We start from the raw sequence: 18357 nt of genomic DNA on the forward strand, positions 1-18357 counted from the left end.
AGATGGTGTAGAGTAGAAACAGCTTATGATGTTTTAAAACAATACTGATCCTGAGAAAGTGAAAGTAGAAATGTTAATCGGTAATGTTCATTAGAAGTATGACAGTTCTACAGATAAGGAGTTGTAAAACTTAGGCTTTCCCACCAGGAAACTTCCTGGGGGGTATGTTCAGTACTTGATCAAGGGCTGATAGTAGACTCCCAGAGCTGGGAACTACCTAGATCCACTCCCCTATGAGGGAGGATATGATAAATTCGGTAATAGATGGGTGAATTATGAAGAAAAAAGGAGGCTATGGCATTCTCTTCCATTTATAAAATGCTTAACAAAGACACGTAAGCCTTGGTGCTTATACTCTAGACAAGAAAGAAAAGAATTCCTGGAAAACATTAAACCAGCCTTAAAAGATTGGTGGTCTTTTGGATAGAAACACTTTTATAATAAATATGAGGATTATATAAATAATCTAATAAGTGAAAAGAGATGGCTCTCTGCTCGGTTTATAAAAAATAAATAACCTATTGTTCATCTTACACCCCTTACCCCAAGCTTCTATTCATGTAAAGCTGTGGTCAATGATGCAAGGCGTCCTTCTTAAAAAATGGGTACATTCCTCCTGTATCCCAAGCTGGCCTTTAACTTAATATGTAGCCAAGGATGCCCAAGTGTTTCATTTCTTTTGTTTACCTCCCTCATGCCAGGAAGATGGGTTTGTACCACCATGCCCAGTTTACATGGTGCTGGGGCTCAAACTCAGGACTTTGTGCATGTAAAACAAGCAACGTACCAAATGGACTACATCCCCAGCCCAAAATACCTTAAAAAGAGGCCATAGTGTGAATAATCTGATCTGTATTATAAGTTTCTACATTGTCAATAACTTTCACAGTGCCAAAGGGGAATGCGTTCAGGCTTTAACCCCGGCCAGATTTTATACTCCTCCACAGGTTTCCTCAAAGATCCATTTTATATTTAAGTCTTTTCATATTCCCACTTCAAGTTTACTGCTAAATGTCATTTAAACTTAAATAAACAGGTACTTTGTTTTACCAATATGCAGAATCAAAAGATACACACATACCTGTCCTATCAAAAGACCAGAAACAAAAGCTTTTCCTTGGAGATTGATGTTTGAAAGATACTGGCCGACAGTCTCCTCCACAATGTAGGTTCTTCCCATTATGGAGAGCTAACTCCATGCCCTAAATTATAAGAGAAACACATGCATTTTTTAGATAATGATTTTTAGTGTTCTTGCATGGGGGCAATACAGAAAGAAGAGCAGTCCTGCCAGAAACTACGCTTGGCTGAGCAGATTTGCCAAACCCAGTGGTCTAGCTTCAGAACTCTTCTCAACACAGTACTTGGAGAAACAAAAAGCCAGTGCGGCTGCACATGCCTAGAGTCCCAGCACTCAAGAGGTTGAGGCAGGAGGATTCCCATGAATTTGAGATCAGCTTAGGCTAGTGAGTTCCAGGCCCACCTGGGCTACTTAGACCCTATTTCAAAAACACACAAAAACAAAACAACAAAAAACTCACCACTACCATCAACCAGAGATGACATGAAAGATCAAAGCTATTCCTCATTCTTGGGATAAGGGAAGGATATTCAACTATTAGTTAACACATTTGATTTCTTTCTTATTTGTTTATTTATTTGAGAAAGAGAGAGGGAATGGGCCTACCAGGGCCTCTTGCCACTGCAAATGAACTCCAGGGACATACACCACTCTGTGCATCTGGCTTTACGTGGGCCATCAGGCTTATGCAAGCAAGTGCCTTTAACCACTGAGCCATCTCCCCATCCAACACATCTGATTTCTTACTTTATAGCTACTCTGTAGCTGCACTGTCTCTGATAATTTACTGGTACACGTCTGTGTTTTCATTTCTAAAACAGGAAAGATGAATGTTTGAAAAACTTATTAAGGACCAGAGATTCAAATTCATTTACTCAATAAGCATATATTATAAAATTACTATTTTTTAGAACTTGTGACAGGTGGGAAGGCACAACAGTTTCCACCCTTGAGCCACTCAAAATAAGAGCCATTTAATTCAGTAGATAATAATACAAGCATGACAACTATAGATATACACACATATGTCTATAAAGCTTCTATTCCATACAAGGAATCATTCAAGTATCATACACAAAACTCTCATGAGATAGATACGATTATTTTATATATACTCATTTTATACATGAAGAAACTGAAACAAAGACATGATAAATAATTTATCCATATGACAAAGCTGGTGAATAGGAAAGGCAGAATTTACGCTTAGGTAGCCCAACTCTAAAATCCATACTTTTTCAGGGCTGGGAAGATAGTTCAGCAGCTAAAGGCAGTTGCTTGCAAGCCTGTAGACCCAAGTTTGATCCTCCTCAGCACCCAAGCAAAACCCACCACAAAGTGGAACACACGTTTGTAATCCCACCGCACTTATAGCACTGGGGTCATAGCCAGAAGGGAATACAAGCAGCAGCAAGAGAGACCCTGTCTCCAAAGAAGGTAGAAGAGCAGGAGAAACAGCCCATGTTGTTCTCTGACTTTCACATGTGCCCACACATACAAAAAAAAGTAAAAAAAGAATCCATGCTTTTCAGCATTTTGCTCACAGTGAGGAATGATATTCAGTTCTTCAATGAAATCAGTGCAAAGGGTTATCTCCTATTTTGTTCACTCTCATTTGTGAATGGAAACAAGTATACTGTTCCTATGGACCTAATGCTCTTTTCATTTCAATATCCAGGGGAATTGAATAAAAGAGCTACACCACATTGAGTTATGATATCAAAAGGTTCACATTCAGTGTAGGAAACAAAAACGTAAAGAGATGTTTGTTTTCTTTTACGTGAAAAAACTACCAAATATATAAACATGAAGGCCATGAGAACAGAGTTGCAATACTTTGAATATTGCAAGTAGAGGTAAGAGTCACTCAGGTTCTGTGAAAAATCTGAATCTTATTCAATACAATGGTAAGGATATGATAGAAATACTAGGGTGGTATATCTGACACCAATAGACTAATCTGCCATTTAAATAATGATTTTGTTTATTTATATATATATATATATTTGTTATTTGAGAGTGACAGACACAGAGAGAAAGACAGATAGAGGGAGAGAGAGAGAATGGGTGCGCCAGGGCTTCCAGCCTCTGCAAACGAACTCCAGACGCATGCACCCTCTTGTGCATCTGGCTAACGTGGGACCTGGGGAACCGAGCCTCGAACCGGGGTCCTTAGGCTTCACAGGCAAGCACTTAACCGCTAAGCCATCTCTCCAGGCCAAATAATGATTTTTGCATTACTCTAAAAGTGAAACCCATGCCGGGCGTGGTAGGATACATCTTTAATCCAAGCACTCGGGAGGTAGAGGTAAGAGGATTGCCGTGAGTTTGAGGCCACCCTGAGACTCCACAGTGAATTCCAGGTCAGCCTGGGCTAGAGTGAGACCCTACCTCAAAAAAACAAAAAAAGAAAAAGAATAATAAAATAGAGTGAAGCCCAGAGAATGGACTTGTTTGAAATGATCTGTGGGATGCCACTGCTTAGTTTTGTCTCAAGATGCATAAGCTTTCACTCTAGCTCATTTTGGACAATGGGTAAATCAGGTTCACACTAAGGCTAACTCCAGAACTTCTTGTATAAATCATTAATATTCTGAAAAGTTAAAGGACTTCTACTTTCAGTAATGCTGCAAAGTATGAATTTCTATGTATTACCTTTCTAACAGCTTCATCATATGACTACAATTTTTTTCTTCTGGTCTAATAATGCCAATTCTTACCAAAAAAAAAGTGACTCCAACAATCTGTACTTTAAACTGATAAACTTATTTTTTCCAAGGTGTCACTCACTACCCATGCTAATGTGTAGAAAAATTGAAAGCAATAGGACAAATGAAAATCTACTTGACAATGAAATCTGGTTGCATGTCAGGTTTTATTTTTAGAGCTTTTCCAAAACTTAAAAAATAATGTTTTGAAACAAGTGTCTCTGGGCTGGGGAGATGGTTCAATGGATAAAGCACTTGCCATGAAAGTACAAAGAACAGAGTCCATGTCCCCAGAACCCATGTACCAGTCTGTGATTCTAGTGCTCCTGCAGCAAGGTGAACGGTGTGGAGACAGAAGACTCCCTGGAAGCTCAAGGGAGGCAGCTAGCCTGGCATGTGCAGTGGAGAAGCAACAACGCCTGTGTCAAGCAAGGTGGAAGGAAAGGACCTCCACACATACAACATGGCATACATGCACCTGCATTTACCCAAGCATGGTAACATATTTTTTTCAATGAAGAAACAGGGGCTCATGTAGCTCAGACTGGCTCTGAGCTCATTATGTAGCTGGGGATTTTTGATTCTCTTGTTTTTATGTCGGTCGTGCTGGGATGAGAAGCATGGACCACCATGCTGGGTTTATGTGTGTGTATGGTAGGCAAGTTCTCTAGCAACTGAGCTACATTTCCAGCCCCTCTATAAAAACTTCATAAGGAGCACAACGAAAAATATGCATCTTGGCTTCATCAACTGACAGAAGCTTAGGACTACGGGATCTGCAAGAAGAATCTCTTGGTTGCCGGCATGTGTATGCTCTCTCTCCCCAATCCCCTTTTTCTTCTTCTCCTTTCCTATCCTTCCACTCTTCCCCCTCTCTTGAAATACTTCAGCCTCAAACACGCTGTTAGTTACTGAGATTACAGGCAAGTTTCACCTCTTACTTTCAACCACGAATTTAACAAATTCGTCCAGAAAAATAATCAGGCACAAGACAAAGTTTGAGCTAGAAATTACGCAATCATGGTATGGAAACAAACATACAGCTGTTATGGTGTCAAGGTGACAAGCGCCTCAACGCAGTGTTTTAAAACTTTTCTTACAGTTTTCCTGTCAAAAATACCAACATCAAATGACATTTTCTGCGATGTCACCTTAATATATAGGTTGCATTCAAGCTCTTGATTTCTTTTTATTCTCTTCCTAGAAGAGTAACCGGTTGTGTTGAATCATTCCGTACCTCCGGCCCCAAAAGCACGCAGAGACGTAGTTTCCCAAAAGCCAAGTTCCTGAGAACTTGAGTGTAACGGGGTGACAGTCCATATGTTTTCTACTCCTGCGCGCTTCCTTTCCCCTCTGCAGGAAGCCTTCGGTGCCCGAGTGCACATACACCCACCGGCCCACTCACCTGTTTCCACAGTGTGCGTGCATGGCAGGAAGACCTCGACGTTACTACAGGTCCGGGCTGCTAGCGGCCAGACGGCACCGGGGCCCCGAGCCCACAGCCGATGAGCTCATCAGAAAGCGACGTGTGTGTTAACACCTCACTTCCCACTCCAGGCCCAGAGCCCCGGGGACACGCGGGCGCGCACCGATGATGCAGGCCGCTCCGCTGCCTCCCCCGCCGAGCTTCGACCCAAGCGACGGCGGCGGACACCCCGCCCCCTTCCGGGCACCATTAAGAGCCTGGCGGTAGGCCGGAACCTGCCATCTGGTCCTGGAGGGACCGATGCCCTCTAGTGGCTCAGTGCCTAGAAGCCGCCAAAGAGGACGATCCATGGCATCGCGGGGCTTTGACGGTAAGGCCGCTCGGCTCCGGAAGGAGGGACGTGGGTGGATGCGTACGTAGGTGGCGCCACCGCGCGGACACTGGTCGCCTCGCCCAGCGAGAAGAGCCAGAGACTGGGGAGAAGGGAGGAAGCGGAACCAGCAGCACGCAGCTGGGCTCACTGTAGGGAGTGACGTGAAAACTACGTTTCCCAGAAGCCTACGCGGCTCAGACAGGGTGACACCGGAAATTGAATCGCACGCTGGGTCAGAGGTCACCCGCGAACTCCCGAGTGCCCGAGAGTTTAGCTTCCGGTGCCTGGAGTCGCGGGCGCTGTTTCGCTCCAGTGCTTCCGCTCACGCAGGACTCTATTTCCCAGCGTCCCGCCGCGGCAGTCTCCGGCGGGCAGGTGCGCGGGAGCCGCCGAGCGAGGGTGCGGAGACGGGGTCTCCTGCATCCTGTTCCTCGCCGTTTCCCTTCGCTTCTCCTCCGACGGCCGCGGCCCAGGGCCCTGCAGACATGGCGGCAGTGCTGCAGCAAGTGTTGGAACGTCCGGAGCTGAACAAGCTGCCCAAGTCGGTCCAGAACAAACTTGAGAAGTTCCTTGCTGATCAACAGTCGGAGATCGATGGCCTGAAGGGAAGGCACGAGAAATTTAAGGTGGAGAGCGGTGAGTGGTAAGGGCAGGCCGCCCTCCGTGCTTCTGGTGTGGTGGCCGGAGCTCCCCTTGGCAAACCTGCGCTCCCTCTACGTCGTTTGCTGGGAGCATCTCTCTCCGGGCTCCACAAGCAATGCAAGGCCTTCTCTTTGCTAGTATTCAAAGTTTGTTACCCCCGCTGCCAAGTCTGAGTCGGTTTCTGTTTCGTTTTCTTTTTACTGTGGGAAGGGGGGACATAGGGACTCTTCACTTTGTCCCACAGACAGACGTCAAGATTTTGGGTCAGTTTCCACCAGGTTTTTAGGAGTATGTGAACGTTATCTAGTTTTAGAGAGCCTGGTCTATCAGGTTGCACTTTAAATGACCATGCTTTCTGCTAGCTTTTACTCACTTGGATTCATAGTTAAACCTAATTGACCACTTGCTGCAGTTGTTAGTATATATGCCGCATCTGTGATCCAATAACGAAGTAGGTGTTCACAATGACCTTGGATGCAAAAGAAAACACTAGAACAGTGAGCTCGCAACAGATGTGTTTGATACATTGTACTTTCTTCAAGAAGTTGGAGCTTGATAGAAAACGTGAAAACCTGTTTGTAGGAGGCCTTCCATTACGAAAGTCAAGGAGCCGGGTGTGGTAGCGCACCCCTTTAATCCCAGCACTCGGGAGGCAGAGGTAGGAGGATCGCCGTGAGTTCAAGGCCACCCTAAGACTCCATAGTGAATTCCAGGTCAGTCTGGGCCAGACTGAGACCCTACCTCGAAACCCCCCCCCAAAAAAAAGAAAGTCAAGGACTGAGTGGCTTGAATATCCTTGAGAAAACGACCAGAAATCCAGTGATACCATTAGTAAAATACAAATTCCTGGTTGCTTGTTTTTCCGTACTCATCTGTTTTGGGAAATTGGTACTGTATTTTACTAAATTGACTGGAACTTTCCATCTGATTAATTTTTATTTCATAAAATAGGGTTATCAAACAGAAAAGATATAAAATTAGACAGTTTTTTTGAATTCCAGGGCTGAATACAATATACTGCATTCTGAATATTAATTTGTACAATGAATGCTGAAGTACACAGACTCAGCGTCTGATTTTGGGAAGTTTGAACATTTATGTTTACAGAAATTTAGTGCTTTTGTAATTGTAGGTATTCGTTTTGACTTCTTAAAATCTTTTTTAATATTTTATTTTTATTTATTTGAGAGAGACTTACAGAAATAGGCAGGTAGAGAGAGAGAGAATGGGCGTGCCAGGTCCTCTAGCCACTGCAAATGAATTCCAATCATATGCCCCCTTGTGCAGCTGGCTTATGTGGGTCCTGGGGAATTGAACCTGAGTCCTTTGGCTTTGCAGGCAAGTGCCTTAACTGCTAAGCCATCTCCCCAGTCCCTTAAAATCTTCTTTATGCTAAGCAATGTGTGGATGTCTGAGGAAATGAATAAAATATATGGCATTTGCCTCCCTAGAAAAAAAGTAATTTATAAATCTCCTTTTAGGCGTTCTTTTCTTTATCATATATGCCAGTTGAAAATGATAAGAAAATACTTTTCAGTACTCAATCTCCTTACCTAGCTTAGATTCCTATTTGAAGAGCAGTTTCAGTATTGTATCTTAAACGTTAGAATCCAAATATTTAGGAATAAATAGAACTATTAGAGATGCTGCTATTGGGTTTATTGTATTGATTTTGTGCTTTATATTACTATTCTGGTTTGCCTTCTGTAGAGCAACAGTACTTTGAGATAGAGAAGAGGTTATCCCACAGTCAGGAGAGACTTGTGAATGAAACTCGTGAGTGTCAAAGCTTGCGGCTTGAGCTTGAGAAACTAAGTAAGTATTGAATGTTATCTTCACAACTACATTTGTATCTTCAGTACTACTTTGTTCTTTAGAAGTATTTACTTAAGACTGCATAGACACTGTTCTTGGCTAGATTCTTGTGTGCATCATTTGCACAGCTTTGCTTATCCCAGCAGGTAGTTTTGAAAGTTTTGGAACCAATTAAAACATGCACTTGAAGAGTGATGTTTTATGTTAACAAGTTAAGGTTTATTGATTCCATTATATTCTGCCACAATTTTTATACTGCCTGTGAATCTAAGTGTATTTCTTCTTCTTTTTTTTTTTTTTTTTTTTTTTGGTGTTTTGAGGTATGGTCTCACTCTAGCCCAGGTTGACCTGGAATTCACTATGGAGTCTCAGAATGACCTAGAACTCACAGCATCCTCCTACTTCTGCCTCCCAAGTGCTGGGATTAAAAGCATGCACCACCACACACAACTCCAAATTTCTTCTTTGAGTCCTATGAAAGATGTGTAGCTAGTTTTCTCTCTACTAAATCCTGGACTCAATATAAAATCTTTGTAAAAGATTTTGGTATTCTTTAAAAAAAAAATAGTTATTTGCACACCAGGGCCTCTTGCCACTGAAAATGAACTCTAGAAGCACGTGTCACTTTGTGCATCCAGCTTTAATGTGGGTCCTGGGGAGTTAAACCCACACCATCAGACTTCTTAAGCAAGCACCTTTAACAGCTGAGCCATTTCCCCAGCCCAATTTTGACTTTTCTTAGGAAAATGAGCTGCCCCTGCTTTGCTTAAGGTGGATGAAAGTAAATATCAGGACAAATCTTAGACGTGCATATATAATTGCTTTTGAATACAGATTAATTTTAGTTTGACTTAATAGAGAACACAGGAAGCTCATAATCAAGTGAATGAATAAAATTTCTACTTTCTCTGTATGAGTCTACCCATTGGCTGTGTTTGGTTTATATCTTTTTTTTCTAACTACTTTTGGCACACTGATTTTGAATATGTAAATATGCATATACATATAATGGGATGTAAATACTTGGGTATGGTTTATGATTTGTTTGTAATTTTGCCTCAACAAAGCATAACAATAATGCCTACCCAGCAGCGGTGCTGGCGAATTTTAGAAGAAATGCTGTGATTGCAGCTTCTTTCATTAGATGTAGAAGACGATTTGGATAATGCTAGACAAAAGTCTGTACCTGTGGTGTACAGTTACATACTTGTGTGTAACATATTAATAGATATATGCAAACATACACACAAAATTATATACATATAATCCCAGATGTATAAATCTGGGAAGTAGTAAGGAAGACAGATTAGAAAATCTAGACTAATCTAGCAGGATTATTTTTATTTTTCCCTTGTATAATCCTGGTTTTAAAAGTTATGTTAAATTTTTTCTTTTTCTTTTTCTTTTTTTTTTTTTTGGTTTTTCGAGGTAGGGTCTCACTCTAGCCCAGGCTGACCTGGAATTCACTATGGTGTCTCAGGGTGGCCTTGAACTCACAGCGATCGAAGTGCTGGGATTAAAGGCATGCGCCACCACGCCCGGCCATGTTAATTTTTTAGTACATGATGTAGTGTGTTTCTTTTTTTCTTTTGTTTTGCTATGTTTTAAATATTTTATTTATATATTTGCAAGCAGACAGGATGGGCATGCCAGAGCCTCTGGCCACTGCAAATGTACTCCAGATATACATGTGTACTGGGGAATCAAACCCAGGTCATTAGGCTTTGCAGGCAAGCACCTTAACTGCTGAGCCATCTCTCCAACCCTTTGTTGTCTTTTTAAAACAAGGTCTCACTGTGTAGCCCTGCCTACAACAGAACTTGGTGTATAGATTAGGCTGGCCTTGAACTTGCAGCAGTCCTTTGTACTTCTGCCTCCTGAGTACTGGGAAGGCTTATGCTGCTTGTTCTTAAATGTTTTGGTGGAATAAAGTTTCAGATTTTTTTATTTAACTGCTTAAATATGTTTAATATGTTTGGAAAAGAAAGTGTGTAAGGGAAGATAACCTATCATGAACGAAGGCCAAAGTAGCAGTTTCTTTTCAATTTGAAAGGCTCTCTAAAGTGATGGTTAGATACTTTGCATAATATGTCATATATACATTTTATGTAGCTTAAATTGCATTTTCTTTTAAAAAATACTTTGTTGTTTGAGAGGAAGAGAGAGAGGCAGACAGAGGGAATGGGCATGCTGGCATCTCCAGCCACTGCAGACAAACTCCAGATGCATGTACCTCCTTGTGTGTCTGGCTTATGTGGGTACTGGGGAACCTAAACTTGGTTCTTAGGCTTCACAAGCAAGCACCTTAACTAATAAGCCATCTCTCCAGCCCTACTTTTTATTTTTTGAGAGAGAGCAAAGTGGGGGCATAGAGATTTGGCACCTCAGGGCCTCAGCCACAAAAGTCAAACCCCAGACGCTTGCGCCCCCTTGTGGGCATGTGCCACCTTGTGAGTGCCTCACCTTTGTGCTCTGGCTAACTTGGGCTCTGGAGAATAGAACATGGGTCCTTCACAGGCAAGCACCTTAACTGCAAAGCCATCTCTCCAGCCCTGTTTTCTTTTTTGATCCTGGCCTGTTTGTTTGACTTTCTCATTTCTGAATAAAATTGTTTTTTATGATACACATTTATTTAGAAGATACCAGAAAAAAATGAGGATATTGCTCATTTTACAACAAATGATAGAATTATTACACATTGCATTTTAGACACTGGGTAACATTTAAACTTTCAGTCTAGAATATAGTAAAATCTGTTAAACATGTGTAATGGTGAAAGTTGGATAAAAATACTCATTAATGAATCTACGTTTATAAAATTCCCTTTAGACAATCAGCAGAAGATATTAACTGAAAAAAACAAAGAACTTGAAATTGCTCAAGATCGTAATATTTGCATTCAGGTAAGTATCACTCATATGAATAAAGCTAATTAACTATTACACATAAAATGATATCCTCTACTTATTGTGGTTTTTCAGGTATTAGACAATGGGACAATGAAACAGATGTAGTCAAAGCTACTAACTGTGTGTATGTGTATGTGTGTACACACATTTGTCCATATAATTTCTGGTAATTGGATTGGATTTTTCCCTGCTTTGTTTTACTCAGTAGAAATTACCTTTTTTTTTTTTTTTTTTTTTTTTTTAAGACAGGTTGTTACTTAACCTAGACTGGCCTTGAAGTCACTGTGTAGCTGAGAATGACCTTTAACTCTCCTGGTCCTCCTGCCTTCACCTCCCTAGAGCTGGAATTGCCAGCTGAAGATCAAACCCACAGCTTTGAACATGCTAAGCAAGCACTTTTGACAACTGAGCTAGAGTGTCAGCCCCAGAAATTATCTTTTGAATGCCCAGTATAGTTAGGCATTATTAAAGATGTTTTGATTATAATTATGTATTTGGGTAAATCTATGTTGTTAATCATTTTCTTAAAGCAGTGATAGGAATAAAAGATTGTATGCAATTACAAGGATTGCTGACTAATTTAAATTAATTATATTTGGTAACTTGAACCAGATAGAATTTTAGACTGTTGACATTAAATTTTTAAAGCTTATATTTCATTTGGGACTCAAAGTTAATTTTTTTCAAATCTCCAAAAGAAAAATGTTGTACTTCAAGATTCTTAGTAGTAGCACAAAAGCCCTGTAATATACCTAGAAATGATTTTTTAAAAATTTAAAGTGCTATAAGTACTTGTTAATTTTTTTTACATATTCATTAGAAAAACAAGGTAAATATAGAGAGATAGAGAATAAAACTCGTTGGTAGAATGAAGGGGGATATTGATTAGCAGCAGATTTGCAGAAGGAAAAAGTCTAAAGATAATGTAAACAAAAAGGCTATAATTAACACAGTTGTGCTGAGGTTTTGTGAAGTAAGTAAATTTTAGCTACACTTGCCTTCATTGTAGGTGTGAATGTTTCCCTTATGTTGCCATTTCCAATACACAATGATATTTGTTGTAAAAAGGGTTCTAAGCATAAAAACATTAAAAAAAATTGTAAAAAGAAATTAATGTTAAACTCATTCCATTTGAAATTGAAAATTCTATAAACAAAATGCAAATAAGCCACTAAAGGTTTATAGTTTTCAAATGTGGCTGCTTCAAATTATGAGGCTATACTTAAAGGGCTATCCAACTGAAGGAAATTTGCTATATAAATGGTCAGTGGCAATGTGAGATGTTTCTGTACTTGTAACAGAAAAATGCAGATTAAAGCCAAAGAAAAGGTAACTATTTCTCATCTCTCTATGTTGGCCTTCATCTCACTTCCCATCATTCACTCTCAGTTTAAATAGTTCTTTCTCAAGTTTTTGGAAAATGTTTTGAAACTCAAAAAACATAAATTTCTTTGTCTTAACCATAAGGCAGTTAATGTTGAGAAATAATTTAAACTACAAATGCACTGCTATTTCAAAAAATTTTCGTGAAGGCAAGTGAACTAGAAGCATATCAAATACTCTAAATTTTTTAAGTAATTAGTCTTCTGAGTTTGATAAGTGATATGGAAACAGTACATGAGGCCAAGAAAAGTGTTTTAAAATCAAAAACTGTGAAGAGAAGTTTTGGAATTATGAATGTTGTTGCTAATATAAGGTGAAGTGATAGTGCCAAATGTAAATTTCTTTAATGATTGTTAAGCTGAATTTTAAATTTATTGCTTTTTATGACAGAGCCAGTTTACAAGAACAAAGGAAGAATTAGAAGCTGAAAAACGAGACTTAATTAGAACCAATGAGAGGCTAGCTCAGGAAGTGGAATATTTAACAGGTAGGAAGAAATGCTTTAGCTTTCAAATATGTCTTTTCCTTTTTACAAAATTTTTATAAAAAAAAAAAGTTTTATTTCTTCATTTGAGAGAGAAAGAGATAAATAGAGAGAGAATGGATACTCCAGGGCCTCTGGCCACTGCAAATGAACTCCAAATGCATGTGCTACCATGTGCTTACTTGGGTACTGGGGAATAGAACTTGGGTCCTTAGACTTCACAGGCAGGTATCTTAACTACTAAGCCATCTATCCAGCCCTCCTTTCCTGTTTTGATAGTGATAGGAGTGAATGGAGATTAACTACTTCTGTGGCTGAACTTTCTTTGTTAGGATTCTTTTACCTACTTGACGTCATTATTAAGAGTTTTGACCCAGCACTAGGGAGGCAGAGCTAGGAGGAGTTCGAGACCACCCTGAGATGACATAGTGAATTCTAGGTCTGTCTGGACTAGAGTGAAACCCTACCTCAAAAAACCAAAAAAAATTTTTTTGTTAGACATCTGTAAATAGGCATTATTTTTATGACGAAATTATTTTGTGTGCTAAATGAAATTAAAAGTTTTAAGAATTTTGAAAAAAAAAAAAAAAGCCAAAGGGGGGGGGTTGGAGAAGCAGCCTTTGTAACCAATGCCTTTAAGCACTGATAGCTGATCCTTTTTTCCAGCCCAAATGTTTTTTATTCCCTAAATTCTTAAATTTCATTCAGCCTGCTTTAAAACTACAGGCTTTATTTAGATTATAATATTGGTGGCTTTTAATATATTCTTTTAGTAGTAGTATTATAATAGCCTGACATGGTGACCCACATTTGAAAGTCTAGAACTTTGGAGATGGAGGCAGGAGAATCAGGAATTTAAGGCCAGATAGGACTAATTAAAAAGTTTGAGGCCTGCCTGGTATGTTCAGCAAGGCAAAAGAAATAACATTGTAGTGTATTTTTTTATATGGAAACTTTGGTCTAAATGCTCCTAAAAAATTTTCATTGGCACACAACCTAAATACTTTTTCAAACTCTTGATAATGGCTAGTGTGGTGTAACATGTCTTTAATCCTAACCCTCAGGAGGCCAAGGTAGGAGGACTGTTACGAGTTTGAGGCCAGCCTGAGACTATTCCAGGTCAGCTTGGGTGAGACCCTATCTCAAAGAACCAGTCCAAGTTCATTTTCCCAGTACCATGTAAAGCTAGACACACAAAGTGGTGTGTGCATCTGGAGTTCATCTACAGCAGCAAGAGGTCCTTGTGCACCCATTTTCTTTCTCTTTCTCATATAAGTAAAAATACAAAAAAAAAATAAACATTTTTTTTTGTTTTGTTTTGTTTTGTTTTTGTTTCTAACAAAAATGTAAACATTTTAATATAGATTTAGATGAACGTGGTTCTTTTTTCTTTTTGTTTTTGACATGTAGGACCATCATTCTTAAGATGATAATTACATTATTTTCCACTTGGTTCCTTTTTAGTTTTTCAAAATTCTTTGTATAATATATGGGGGGAAATTTCACATCTATGTTATTAAACAGTAATATTCTGCTAGGTAAGGATGCCTCCACAGTATTTGATGATAATGCTGAAATGCTGACCAGTTAACTAGTAGTTATTAGACATAAAGGAATTTCTTAAAACCTGAGTATTAGCGTGAAATAATGAAATATGCATATTCTAACATTTGTTATTACTTAGATGATTATTTGTAATTTTTATTGTTTTTTGAGGAATACAATTGGAAAATTAATGTTGGATATTTACCTTAAATACCATACTTAAGCAACCATTATAATTAATGCATTTGGATAGATATAATCTATAACAGAAACAACACATTTGGGGTTTAAAGATTTAAATTTCTAGTAGTAGGTTTTTGATACTTAGTTCTTCTGAGTATGAAGTAATGATTTTTAAATTATCTTTTGACCTGTAGAGGATGTTAAGCGTCTAAATGAAAAGCTTAAAGAAAGCAATACAACAAAGGGCGAACTTCAGTTAAAACTAGATGAACTTCAGGCTTCTGATGTTTCTGTTAAGGCAAGTAATTAAGTGATTGTTTGTGCAGAATCTCAACTTTTATATACAATTCTCCTGAATTTATGTTTTTATGGTTCTTTGTTTTCTATTAATCTGCTGTGCTCCCAAACAAAATATTTCATGTTTCCCTTAACATGGGAATGACTTTTAAAGAATTACATATAAATGTTATTTTCTTGGATTTCTTTAGTATAGAGAAAAACGATTAGAGCAAGAAAAGGAATTGCTACATAATCAGAATACATGGCTGAACACAGAGTTGAAGACCAAAACTGACGAGCTGCTGGCTCTCGGAAGAGAAAAAGGAAATGAGATTCTAGAACTTAAATGTAATCTTGAAAACAAAAAGGAAGAGGTAACAGTAAAATTGTATCTTTTGTATATTGGATATAGCTTATATTTTTATGTATTGACTTATTAAATGTTTAGCCAGTGATATTCAGTGGTGTACCTAGTGTGTCTTAAGACTAATAGCTAAATGTAGATAGCATAACTTCTGATTTGGCCTAGGAAAGTAAAGAAATGTTAGTTTGTGTAATGACTTTTGATACCAACTACTGTCTTACAGTATATCTTACTTTTCCACAAGTACATGTTTAAGTAGCATTAAGCTTTTATTTGTATTTATTTATTTTTACTTTTTTGGCTTTTCAAGGAAGGCTGTCTCTCTAGCCCAGGCTGTGTAGTTTCAGGGTGGCCTTGAATTCACAACAATCCTCCTGCCTCTGCCTCCTAAGTGATGGGATAAAAGACATATGTCAGCATGCCCAGCATAATTTTTTACTTTGTATATTTTAAAAATATTTTACTTATTATTTATTTTCAAGAAAGAAAGACAGGTAGAGAGAAAGAATGGGCACACCAGGACCTCTAGCCACTGCACATGAACTCCAGAAGCATGCTCCACCTTGTGTATCTGGCTTTTGTGGGTACTAGGGAATTGAACTTGGATCCTTAGGCTTCATAGGCAAGTACCTTCTCTCCAGCCCTTATTTCATATATTTTCATATGCTTTTATACTCTCCTGCTGCTATTTCCTTGGGGCCATCTTCAGTGAAATCATGGAGGCTTTAGTCAATACCTTTGGGAGCCATGCCTCAGTGTATTCCTGCTCATTCTGTGACTCTTATTTTCTGCCCCTCTTCTGCAATGATCCCTGAGCCATGGCAGACCTGTTGGCAGTTTGATTTAATGTTGAGTTCTCTGTAGACTCTGGATTTATGCTTTGATGGATTTTGATTGATCACCATGTCTGTTAATATTGCCCTAATGTTGGCTGTCAGGCTAGCAGTAAGAGCAGTATTCATGATGCCACTTGCTCTGCAATTTCTCCTGGGCCCTGGCTGATGTATAGAGATGGCACATCTCATGGAGCATATTCAGCTATATACTTCTCTTATCAATGGATCTTGGCTCTCTTCCATTTTCTCTGCTATCTATAAAATAAACCAGATTCTTCAACATAAGAGTGAGAGCAGCTTGGGTTAAAAGGGACATGCAAAGTTATTTGACAGATCATTGGTGTGCAAGCCCACTCTCTTCTCTAGAGAGCATTGAGGGCTTCATTCTGCCATATGAGTTTGCTCATTGGGATTCTGACATGTTTTCCAGTACTAGATATGAGTTTTCTCCTACCAGGCAGTCCTCATGTCTAATTGGAGAACAGTTGGTTACCTGTACAGGCTGTGTGCCACTATTGCACAAATGCGTACTTGTCCAGACGGTTTATTTTTGTAGTCTATAGGGTCCCTGCTTATTCATTCTGTTGGTGATGGCTATCCTCCAGCATCTCCAATAGGGTTCTCCACCAGGTTATGGTTACTTGGCTCTGTAGGCTTGGGCAGAAGATCATGGAGGCAGGAGTGTGTGGTGGAGGAACTTCACTGCAGTGTGAGTAAAGGGCAGAGAATAGACACTTCACTTTGTTAAATGTATATATTTGTAAATTTTGTTTTTGAATGTAGACGGTTATTTTGCTTTTGGTTGAAAGTATAAAACTAAGCTTTGTATCAAATGTTAATGCACTACCCCTCTCTCCCATTTATTGGTAGGTTTCTAGACTAGAAGAACAGATGAATGGCTTAAAAACATCAAACGAGCATCTTCAAAAGCATGTAGAAGATCTGTTGACCAAATTAAAAGAGGTATTGATGACCACTTTAAAATATTTCTTTTTACACAAATATTGAAGCCTTTAAGATGGCATTATTAGATGAAAAGATTATGCTAGTTTGATTTTTATTATTTAGAGAGAGAGTCTTAACTGCCCCAAGGTGTTCTAAAGCCTTTTAGGTAGCTCCAACTGGCCTTACGCTCACAAACCCTTTTTTAGCCTCCTGAGTACTGGGATTACAAGTATGAGCCACCATGCTTGTCTAGTGCCATGTCTTAGTTTCTCTCTTAGCACCCATAAGATAGAGTATGTGCTATACCTATGGTTAATTCAGTAAGAAATAACACTTCTGTTGTATATGTAAGTAGCTGTATGCTATTATACTCTGAAAAAAATAAGATGGGCTGACGTTAACGTTATTTGCCTGTTTTACTTTAAAAGTAATATTTTTTTCCTCTGTTGCTATGCAGTTTGTGTTTTACTCATACTTTTGCAAAGTGGATTTTCTGGCTTGATGTTTGAGAAGCATTTTAAATTTACTTCAAGGTAGATTTACTAATATAATAGTTTTGTTAGTATTTGCTATAGGCTTACTTTTTCTTTTCTTTCTTTTTTTTTTTTTTTTAGGCCAAAGAACAACAAGCAAGCATGGAAGAGAAATTCCATAATGAATTAAATGCGCATATCAAACTCTCCAATCTGTACAAGGTAAATATGCCACCACACGTTGATGTGTAGTGCTGGGCTCCTGGCTGTGTGGGTAACTTGTTAAATTGAACTTCCAGAGTGCTGCTGAGGACTCAGAGGCTAAGAGCAGTGAGCTCACCCGGGCAGTGGATGAGCTGCACAAGCTCCTGAAAGAAGCTGGGGAAGGTAAGCAGTTAGGCTGTGGGGAGATCCGGTTGCTTTCAAAGAAAAGGTACAGTTTTGTTTACATTTGTGTGCTGATTGAATTTAGAAGTTTGATGTAACTTTTCTAGGGACATACTTTGGTACACAAAGTATTTTTTTGGTTAAAAAATAAATCATTTAGCTAAGAAATTTAAAATTATATTTCAAAGAAAATAGTACATTTGAAAAAAGATAAAAATCATAACAATTTGAGTTCTCTGTAAATTGCCATCCTTGTCTAAGCTACCAATATCATTGTAGTTTGGTTGTTTTTCATTTTTTCTGTTTTTCTTTCTTCCTCCCTCCCTCTCTCTTTCCCCCTCTTTTTTTTTCTTTCGTTCTTTTTTGTGAACTGTTAGGCACCTTCAGGGATTGACTACTCTAGTCTCCCTTTAGGATACCAAAGTTCAAGGATGTTTCTTGTGGATGGTGGTATAGTACTTGTTTATAACATGCACACACCTGCCTGTATACTTTAAACCACCTCCAGTATACTTAAAATAACA

General features: G+C 38.9%; 2 protein-coding genes across 4 annotated transcripts in view; one reads left to right on the plus strand and one right to left on the minus strand.

The window, feature by feature from the left end:
• Window positions 1-5655, minus strand: part of Odr4 (odr-4 GPCR localization factor homolog) — a 41109-nt gene extending 35454 nt beyond the window's left edge. The window contains exons 1-2 of one of the 2 annotated variants that reach the window (XM_045146985.1): window positions 5195-5655; window positions 1082-1202 (exon numbers count right to left, since the gene is read on the minus strand). In XM_045146985.1, coding sequence (XP_045002920.1) covers window positions 1082-1180 — 99 coding nt within the window. In that variant the 5' untranslated portion in view covers window positions 1181-1202; window positions 5195-5655. Of the gene's footprint in view, window positions 1-1081; window positions 1203-5194 lie in introns of those variants that run through there. The other variant, XM_045146988.1, reaches the window with a different exon arrangement.
• Window positions 5656-5682: 27 nt separating this feature from the next.
• The window catches only part of Tpr (translocated promoter region, nuclear basket protein), a 64445-nt gene continuing 51770 nt past the window's right edge, over window positions 5683-18357 (plus strand). Inside the window, exons 1-9 of one of the 2 annotated variants that reach the window (XM_045146920.1) lie at window positions 5683-6224; window positions 7941-8045; window positions 10875-10948; window positions 12728-12824; window positions 14744-14847; window positions 15038-15202; window positions 16899-16991; window positions 17588-17668; window positions 17746-17833. In XM_045146920.1, coding sequence (XP_045002855.1) covers window positions 6074-6224; window positions 7941-8045; window positions 10875-10948; window positions 12728-12824; window positions 14744-14847; window positions 15038-15202; window positions 16899-16991; window positions 17588-17668; window positions 17746-17833 — 958 coding nt within the window. In that variant the 5' untranslated portion in view covers window positions 5683-6073. The remainder of the gene's footprint in view (window positions 6225-7940; window positions 8046-10874; window positions 10949-12727; window positions 12825-14743; window positions 14848-15037; window positions 15203-16898; window positions 16992-17587; window positions 17669-17745; window positions 17834-18357) is intronic. The other variant, XM_045146914.1, reaches the window with a different exon arrangement.

The sequence above is a fragment of the Jaculus jaculus genome, chromosome 1 (genome assembly GCF_020740685.1).
Source record: "Jaculus jaculus isolate mJacJac1 chromosome 1, mJacJac1.mat.Y.cur, whole genome shotgun sequence".
In the NCBI taxonomy this organism is placed as follows: domain Eukaryota; kingdom Metazoa; phylum Chordata; class Mammalia; order Rodentia; family Dipodidae; genus Jaculus; species Jaculus jaculus.